This window comes from Hesperophylax consimilis, chromosome 1 (assembly GCF_061612785.1).
Source record: "Hesperophylax consimilis isolate HC1 chromosome 1, BYU_Hcon_1.0, whole genome shotgun sequence".
Classification (NCBI taxonomy): Eukaryota; Metazoa; Arthropoda; class Insecta; order Trichoptera; family Limnephilidae; genus Hesperophylax; species Hesperophylax consimilis.
In genome coordinates, this window is record NC_142836.1 from 29,989,486 (window position 1) to 30,000,000 (window position 10,515).

The following is a 10,515-nucleotide window of genomic DNA, read 5'->3' on the forward strand; positions in this document are numbered from 1 at the left end:
ATAGAAGTCGCTGAAAAATTATTCAAAACCTAGTCCCCCTCAGCACAGGATCTCCTAGTGAGGAGGACTATAAAAATCTATATCAATTAATCATATAAATATATATATAATTCTTATAAAAATGTTTAAAAAAATGTAATATAGTAACTAAATTAAAAAAAAAAAAAAAAAAAAAATAATAATAAAGAAGTAATTTATAATATCAATATTGTATGAAAACGTAAAATACATGTCTAAATTTGAGCACAAGTATGTTATATTTGAAAGAATAGTTCTTCTGTAGGTAGGTTTTTACTTTGTAGTGACATAAATATAGGATTTAAATCAAATTGCACTTTAATAGATACAAAATCTACATGTTTCGAGAACAAAGTTTTCTTCAGCAGGATGAATTGTATAATAAAAGTAGATCAACATTTGGTACACGCAGAAAAATTACTAATATTGAATATTGCAAATTTATTAAGATTATTTACAAATTATTCGTAATCCGGTTAAAAACGGGATTGCAGGTCCTTAAAGAAGATAATAATTGAGGATGATAATAATAATTTGATAGGTTTCCTAGTAAACTTTTAGTAAAATACGAATGTATTATCACGACGTCGGAACTCGTGTTCATAAAAATTCTAATATTTTCGCATTTCGTCATTGTATATTATCGAGGCAAATGCAGATGAATGAATTACGAATTTATTGAAAGTTAAACAGGAAACGGCCTGCAATCCCGTTTTACACTCTCTTGTAAAATAAAAAATTTGAAATGAGATTACACGGTCGTTGGAAGAGGAAAATGGTTTTACGTGGGAAAATATTAAAAAAGGTTATTGCTTACAATTTTATTCTGATTATTAATTATATTTGACTTGAAATATTAATTATACTTGAATATAATATGTATTAACGCTTTTTCTAACCTCTAATATTTCTAAATTATTTCTCTGCGAAACCCTATAACCTCTATGTAATATTTTAACCCTATATTAATATCAAATGTGTGGTCATATTCCAAGAGGTGATATGTAAGTTCCGAGTCACTATTTAGAGCTCTAAGATGTTCTTCAACTTTTATTTCAATCTTATCAATACAAAAATTAGTCCCGAATTTTCCCGCTTAACTGTGTTTACCCTTCTAACAGCCACGCAAATTCCTAATTAACTCCCCCCACTCCCACCTCTTACGGTCTTCCTTCAATCCTTCTGCCGATTTGGGTTTGTCCCTCCGCATCCCGCTCTATAACCCCTCTCCCAATATGAATCTATGTATTTTTCTTCATTAACATTTCAAACCAGCTAAACTACTTTTATAGATTGTCAGCAGGGTATTGACATCATATTTTACACTCGACATGGTGTATACATTTAAAACTTTTTAAGCGGTATATGTGTATAATAATGATGATGGTAAATTAATTTAGGTCAATCATTTTCACGGCCTCCGTGCTCGAGGAGTAATGCGCTCGACTAGCAAGCCAGAGGTCGCGAGTTCAAATCCCGGCGTGCGCAAGTAAATTTTATTTGTGTTGTGTATTTCACAATTTACTCATTTAAAATAATATATATTATACTTGCGACACGTTCCAGAGTGGAAGATACTCGATATCGCCCTCGTGTAATACCACCATTCAGAATTGAAACGTTGCTTGAAATGGCTTTGGTCGTGTTTAGTGACAAGATCTGAATAGCCGGGTACTTTCCCGCCTTCCTCTTCCCCATTTCCTTCCCCTCCTCACTACCTTTGCCCTCACAACATACCTCAATTGGGAATGCCATAGTCTCACTGGCTCTAGATGGTCGGGAGCAGTTGGGACTGTAATCACAATTAACAGTTACACACAAAGAAAATATTGCTGATATTTATTGCATGAACATTTGTTACGATATATTATAAATCAACTAGTCTGTTAGGAAATGGAGTCCTATCACATTTTTTACAGGATTTTGATAAATCAACCATACTCAATTTTTACCCGTGCATCAATAGATTTATAGATATAGGTAGGTACTATGAGGTATAATCGAACTATAAGTCGTAATGTAAATTTCAATTCGCAACACAGGGGCATCAGTAGGGCATAAATATTACTCACCTGTATCTAATAGCCACTTTCTTAGATTATACTTAGTGGTATAAATGGCATTATTTTTTATTGTCATTTGTACCTACGTAGTTTATTTTATTATATTTATTATTAACTTTAGCATACGACTTATCCTGAATAAGTGAACACTGTTCTCGAAACAATCATGTAGATTTTGTTTCTGATAAAGTGGTTTAAACAAAATAATTTGACTTTAATCCCCGGTGTTGTTGTCCGTAGAATGGTGGCTTAATGCCAGCAATTTCTTCCGTATGAGACACTCCTCCGAATGACGTACAGCTATTGACGTATCTCTATCTATTATTAAATGTTTTCATTCTTATCAGAAAAAATGGGTACTTCCTAGTTTTCACTCGTTAGTCTTCAATTCAATGACCTCAACTTTTTTAGATGCATTGTTCATTGTTTAACTCCAATCAGCTTCATTGCAAACTTCGTTCGTGACAACATCAGTGACAACTGCACCGAAGTTAGGATGTTTTAACGATCAGCGCCATTTTGATTATAAAGCACTGATATCGGCCATTTTCAGTTTGTCAACAATTTTTAGAGAATCGGCGTTTAATAGGAGCGTTAAACTGTCAAAAATTCCGAATAGCGCTGATCGCTGATTTTATCTTCAATCAAATTTGACGGAGGTTGAAACATCCCAACCTAACTCTTAAAAATCAATACTAATCCATCTTCCTCAACGCCCACTAATCGCACTAATGAATCCTTCTCTTATCTGATCTTTCATGACTTTATCTTTATCTCATTTCAAATTATTTTTCAATCATTGACACCGCTATCTCTGCCTGTTTCTATATGGATTTCATGATAAGTTAACGTCAAGGGTGCTTACCAATAAATAATCAGTGCACTACCTATTTACAGTGGCGTAGATACGTTATATTGGTAAGCTTATCGGGCCCTTCTCATTCATTAAAACAAGCCTCCAAATCCCATCTTTGCATATTTCCGTATGGAATACTTTCCTGCACAGGTTCAATCACATACTGCCGGAATAATAAAAAAATACTGCTGCCACTGAATATTTTTTGTCAATCAATCTATTAACAATATAGTTTTACAGTATGAATTGTTAGACCGCAGCCGAGTGATGTGATTTTTACATTCGTATTTTTGTGTTTAGTCAGATTAATTTTATATTGTTCAGTTGCCTTTTTTCTCAAATTGCGAAGCTGTTTTTTTACTGCTGACCTTTGAATGTTTGTTCTTGGCATTAATTTATAAAATTAGGAATTATACATATCGTATCTTTATTCTTAGAAGAAAAATGCGTTTTCAAAACCTTACATAGTTTGTATTAGCATGCTCCCTACCTTGACCTCCACTTTTCTCCTGGCACTCACATTAGCGAGAGAATTCAAAATAATGTTTTGTTTCTTTCACGTCGGTAAATTACACATCTAAAAATTGTAGCGTAACTATTTTCTATCTGTTTTGTTCTACTTTGAAAAAATAACTCTGTTACGAACCATTTGAAATACTATTTTAAAATTATATTGCCTAGTAATATGCCTAGTAATAATATAGCTAGTAAAAATATTGAGAAACCCATTTCTTGGCTTGTCCGGTTCAATGTTCAGTAAAATATGAAAATAATACGCTGGAAAAAAAAACTTTTTATACTATTTAACTTATTAGTAATTATTTATGTTGCAATTCGGTTTTGGCACGTAAATTTCGTAATCCCACCTTCCTAATATACTGTATATGTTGTGTTATTGTTTGATCTGATGTGTGGATAATTTAAGAACATGACCACTAATACTATTTTAAAGTTTGTTATGGTAAAGCGCACTTGAAGTGAAATGACACAAAACTACGCTATATAAATGTAGTATTATTATATTATTTCGTTAAGTTGGTCGCCATATTATATTGACGTACTGTGTTGGAACTGTGGACTTTACCAAACAACCAATACATTTCCCGGTTTCCACAGTTCTGCCAAATTCACAGGATTCTGGCAAACGTTTGTTTACTCGTACTATAAAGGTCACCAGGGTTTATGTATTTATATATTGTAGTCTAGCTACAAACTTTTATGTTGTTTATGTTCTTGAAGGAACCTTCTAATGTTTTCAATGGTGTTAGATTACAATACATAATATAGATTAAAATTTTCCACAACACTTTCAGGAGCTCTTGAAGGCCAGTTCATTTTAACTCTTCATTGTGTTCAATGTTGTTATGCTGCGTATACATTTGCGAGCCGAAACGCTAGTTGACCATCGAATTATGGGAAAGGAACGAAGCAACCGCAAGTGGCATTCCGCGCCATTTGCTGTTGCTTCGTTCCTTTCCCATAAATCGCTGCTAGGCTCGCGTCTCGGCTCACAAATGTATACGCAGCATTAGATTTTTTGTCAATCTTTATAATAATAATTGGATGTACCTACGTCACGTGTTGCTATGGCTCAACCTGTCTGTGCTGATAGAGAAACAATAGCGCGTTTTACATTTACCTCCAAAATATGGCGCTGTTTTTAACTAAAACATGTTTTTACCTGGTGACATCTATATAATATAGGTGTTTTTACCTGGTGACATCTATATAATATAGGTGTTTTTACCTGGTGACATCTATATAATATAGGTGTTTTTACCTGGTGATATCTATATAATATAGGTGTATTTGAATGCAACTGTGTGTCGAAATTTCAACGCAATCCGTGAAGAACTTTCGGAGAATTGAAATTTTGAACAAACAAACGAACTTTTAAATTTATATATAATCTATTATATATCGGTATAAATGTTTTATTCCACGCTACATGTAAGAGTTTTGCAATGCAATTTAATCCATATTGGCAATCAATACAAAATAAAATAGGAATAGGAATTTATTATTAAAATTAATTTATAAATATATTTAGAAAATAAATCAACCGTGAAAGTGTTTTATTGACAACAGTACCTCGTGGTAAATAAAGAGTATGTTGAAAGTGGAAAAAATTTACAGTAAAAGTACCTAAGGCCAGTTCATTTGAACCCATTGTTCAATGTTGTTACATAACAGTATTTAAAAATTTCGAACAAAATTATATGATCTCTTGAACGCCATTTTCTTTGGACCCTTTATGTTTAACATCAAATGTATTGTTTGCTGTAGAAGGCCATTTCATTTGAACCGTTCACCGTGTTCAATGTTGTTGGATTACAGTATTTTATTTTTGCCAGCAAAATTTTTTTTTAAGCACCTCTATATCTCTTGAAGGATAGTTCATTTAACCTTTTTTATTTTTCTTAATATTGTACGATCGTAAGTGGGAGATTTCCGATTTCTTTAGGTAGTTTGGCAGCGCAGCTCTGTGCATGTTTAAGGCAAACACGGAAAGCTCACTGAGAATGCACTTTCCCGGCTTTTGCGTGTGCTATTATTGCGCAAGGCCCAAGAGCATTGCGCATTGGCACTGTTAGCTGTTTACTTTTACTGCTGTGACACCCAATCAGTCTGTTGAGATCTCCTTAATTTTTCTTATTCATTTGATATTCATTTAATAACGTATACTGTCTTTGCTATTTAAAGAATCGAAAGATAAGAAAATCCACCCGCATTATAGACTAGTTGTTGAATAGCTTATAAATAGTTAGCTATAACTTTAGAGGGGTACCTAGTCGTGAAATTTTCATGGTAGTCATGAAAAATTTCGACAAGTAAACAAACCGCAAAGCCCAGGACGACAGTGCCCACACTGCTCATGTTTAAAATGTTATTTTTATACTGGGACGGGAATTAAAATATAAGCATTTTATTAAACTCTAATTTTACCAGTTTTTTTGTCTGGCTCAAACTGGCTTGGACTGGCCAATAGCTTTAGGTTTCTTTTGATGATCGGTTTAAACATGAATTTGAAATGAAATGAAGATAGTATACCGTAAAAGTGCTTTTCTTTGCTCCTTATGGGGTAACTGCCCCAATTTTTTTGTTTAAAATATATCGAAAAATACTTTATATTACTATTATAAGCAAATATAATGTTGGTTGTTTGTACGTATACGTTTTCAGTACATATACGTAATATATTTTTTTAAATAGTTGATGGTATAATGATCAACATAGTCGCCTTCCTATCATATACCTATAATATATTTTTGGAGGTTTGTACGTACGGTTAAAAACTGTCAAATAAAAAACGACTTGTTATAAGATAATGATTATGTATGTATGATTTTTGGTCCACAGGCGTGGCTGGCATGTGCTCCAAGACCGCCGTGGCTCCGCTGGACCGGCTGAAGATCCTACTGCAGGCGCACCAGCCGCGCTACAAGACGCTGGGCGTGCCCGGGGGGCTGTCGGCCATCGTGCGGGACGAGTCCGTCATGGCGCTCTACAAGGGCAACGGGGCGCAGATGGTGCGCATCTTCCCCTATGCCGCCACGCAGTTCACCTCCTTCGAGATCTACAAGAGGGTATGTTCTTGCTGTTTCTACAAACAAACTGACGCACAGGGACGTGCCATCGACATAGGCACATAATTAAAGCCTACCCTACCTAAAAAACATAAATAATTTTATTGCAAGAAATGTGAAAAAATGCGCGCTAAATATACGAGAATAATTCACACCGATCGCACTAAGATAAGGTATCAAAAGCAGAAACTAAGAATGCAAAATGACGTAACAACTTGTTCAAATTAATATTGTCTGAATTCCATAATCATTTAGATAATAGGTGTCCGATTCGAAAAAGGTCATGCCTACCGGTCCAAATGTATCAATCAGTGCCATCTGTTGGCACGTCCTCTATTAATAATCATTAGTTCAAATTCATTAACGAAACAAATGTTGGCGTTCTATGCTGGCGTTCTATGTTGGATTTCTTTCATGCAATTGTGTGGTTGAAAAAATACGACTAATTGATATAATATCCAGTAATTGGCTTGTAAAATACGCACAAATACGTGCATTTTGAATATTTGGTGTAGCTTAGGTAATTTCAACCAACATCGGTTAAAGCGAGCACCTTAGCCATTCTTCGCGATTTTTATTTCGTATACTTCGATTAATTCGCTGTATTTCCTGCTGCCTACCCTGATTGTAGACTATGTACATTCCACTGCTGACGCACCAAGCCATGGAGCCGAATATACAGCTATTCACTTTCTGGATAACCTGACTACCACCACCAATCTATTTCGTACGAAAACTTCTTCTTGAGTCGTTGCCTCATTGTTTAGCTTTGGATCATGATTCATGACCCATTCTCCCAGTTCCTAGGCTCCTACACTCCTCGCGGTCCTGCGGTCTCCATGGAGAGCCGTGTACATCAGTCCAACGCATCGGTGATATTCCTTTTCATTTGCTCATCCTGCCTTACACATTGTCAATAACCAAGAGCTTCTTCAATCTAGAGTTTTTCCGTTTGGTGAGTGTAGGCAAACAGCTGACTGCCTTGTTGGATACCTGGGGCGTCATGCGAAATAATTACCAACGTTTTTTATTCCAATTCCGACTTTTAATTCTGTCTGCTACGATAGGTAAAAGTTTTTAATCTTGCAAGAAAAGCGATGCAATGCGAAGCATAATATTGCAAATCAAGTGTTTTTGGTTTGAAAATTTGATCACCTAGAAATATTATAAATGCTTTAATTAAATACAGCTGCGAATAGAACACAGCTTGGTCTTTGCTTTGTAAGCCTAGGCCTTATGGGAACTCTTTATAAGCCTAGAAACAAATAAGGATCAGGCTTTAAAAAAAAAATTAAGTGTAAAATCAAGCCAACGATTTTTCGGGTTTGCTTATATTAAATAATGTGGCAAGTTATGTTTGTACATTCTGACCGGAAAACATTTTATTATTTGCGCTTAAACTTCACGAAATAAAAGCTTTTCAATATAAACTGGCGCCCAGCAACTTTGTCGCTACAAATGATAAATATCTATAAATATTAACATTTTTGATAAACATTAGTTTACCAAAAAAATAATAGATAAATATCTGCTTTAGAAAACGTGACAAGGAGATAAATGAGTAAGCGTAGCCAAGTCCTCTTTCAACTCATCCTTTTGCGTTTCGTTTTGTAAATTTGTTTGTGCGTTCCGTCTCCGTTTTATAAAATTTGCTACATTTACTTTATTGTTCAAGCAAGCATTAACTTTGACTATTCAATAAAGATTATATTTTCAACTGTGAAATCGTCGAGTTTATTACGAGAATTTCATATTAATTTGGACTTTCTTGTTTGCATTTTTTCAATGTTATGGTACCACCCATAAGATTCGTAGAAAATGTAAATACTTTTTCTACGAACCTTGTGTACCACCTGCCTGAAGAAAGTTTGAAAAAAGAATTGTCATTGAGGGTATATTTCTTTGGACAATTTGTATAATTCCATATTTGAAATAAATAAATGTGTTACATAAAATATACCTATTTACAAATTATATAATTCCGGAGTGAATTTTGATTTTATTTATTAAATAAGAAAGTTATAGGTACACATACTTTTTTCGACGCAAGGTCTACTAACTGTTCACAGAACTACAGGGTATTTGGAACTTCTAATATAGTTGAGTTTACTAATTTCGTCGGAGCTATTAACACATCTACGTTTTCCTTGTCCACTAAAAATTATGTGCACGATTAACACTAACTTAAGTATTGTATTTCCGTAGATGAGTCTGTAACCTATTATGTACAGTGGACATTAAACAGAATCAAGTAATTAATAAGATCCAATAAGAATGTATTTGAGCCGGTTGTTTTTTGTTTTGTTTTTACTTTTCCTTTGACATTAGTTGATACAACCTGAGATAGGCACGTAATGGTGTATCTTTTACCAATTTTAATAAATACACATTGATGTAATAAAGTATGTTTACACCAGTACATTGGTAAAATTTCGTGAAAAATGACGTATTCGTTGACAATATATTTCAAAACAACATATCGGATAAGTTTAATCAGTTTATTATTTTGCTGGAACACCTTATTATTTGTGGAAATTTGATTGTTCCTAGGTCGACCCACAATCAATAAATTAGTTTGCTCCACCCCATTATTATTATTCTTTCCTAGTCCTTTTCTAAGTTTCCTCGAAATGTAAATATCCGCAATGTCGTGAGAACCTTGAATTACTTGTCCTCTAATTCTCTCATTTATAAAATATTTAATAGAATATGCTATTTATTTAACTTCCGAATGCAAAATGACCTTTCTTGAGATAACACTATTTGTTGTCAGTTTATTCCATTTTATAGTAAGTTTTCTGTAATTGGTTATCGAAGAGCAATAACAGTGCGCGTTTATACAATTTTAAATAATAGTGGACCGATAATAATACGTGGTGTCCGGAAACTGGTGTACAATCGGTAAACTGGTGAATCTACACCACATTTGGAGTCGATTTTGTTGTATACTTTTTTATTTGAGTTTTTGTTTTAGAGTAAATCTGAAGTTTGAATTATTTAGGTCAAAGTTGAACAAAAAAACGGTCGCTACGTTGTTAGTATCAGTTGTTTATTGTCTTTTAAAATGCTTCAAAGCTCCAAAAGTTTTTTTTAACCCATTAGTTGCCGAAAAAAGTTTCTCCAAAATCGAAATTCTGGGATTGTAAAAAAAGTTTTTTTGGGTTCTCTGTGTAATGTAGGTTCACCAGCTTCCCGCTTGTATCACTGATTTCAGGACACCGTGTATAAAGAAACCAATTTATACTATCTGATTTATGAGTATCTCAAGTAATTTTCCCCGATCGACATGTGATTCGCATGAATACGTTTAATGTTTTATTCAATCAATAATAGCTATAAATGCAAAAACGATGTAAGTCAGCCATTTCCATTCGTTTCTTATAACTAGACATCGGAAAACGCCTTTGCATGCTCATGAAAAATACAAATTTGACCATTTTTAACAATTTTAGCTCTAATGCCTGTGACAGACCACGTTATACTCTCGTGACTTGGCCTGTTGCGGCATATCGTTCTCCCATATATGCTCATAATATAACTTTCGTAGATTTCCGACCACTAGAAATGGAAATTTAAGTATACAAACTATTTCCTTAAAGCTTTGAAAAATAATAAACCTGTATATTCTTTACTATGGGATGGTCCGATACTCTGTAGGGAACCCACGTGCACAGCGCGGGTGTAAATTGTGCGCCCTAAAGTTTATGTTTAGACTTAAGTAATCCAATACTTCGCTTGTGCGAAAGAGCACTATGAAACAATACTATTTTTTAATGTTTTAAGCGGGTATTTAAGACATTCTTATCGCAGAGCTTATAAAATATCGAAATATTCATTATTTCGATATTTTACACTGCATAAAATTATCCAATTTCTGCATAGGTACCTACCATTAACTGTGATTTCTAAAACTGTATCTTTTGTACAAAAATGATCGTCCAAAACAAACAAACATGTGAATCTCATAATAATAGAGATAATTCAAAGATTC

General features: G+C 33.9%; 1 protein-coding gene across 1 annotated transcript in view; it reads left to right on the plus strand.

Annotated features, from left to right (window-relative positions):
• The window catches only part of LOC149426607 (mitochondrial coenzyme A transporter SLC25A16-like), a 49,737-nt gene that overhangs the window by 9,883 nt on the left and 29,339 nt on the right, over window positions 1-10,515 (plus strand). Inside the window, exon 2 of the mRNA XM_089632125.1 lies at window positions 6,298-6,524. Within this exon, the coding sequence (XP_089488251.1) occupies window positions 6,298-6,524 (227 nt within the window). The remainder of the gene's footprint in view (window positions 1-6,297; window positions 6,525-10,515) is intronic.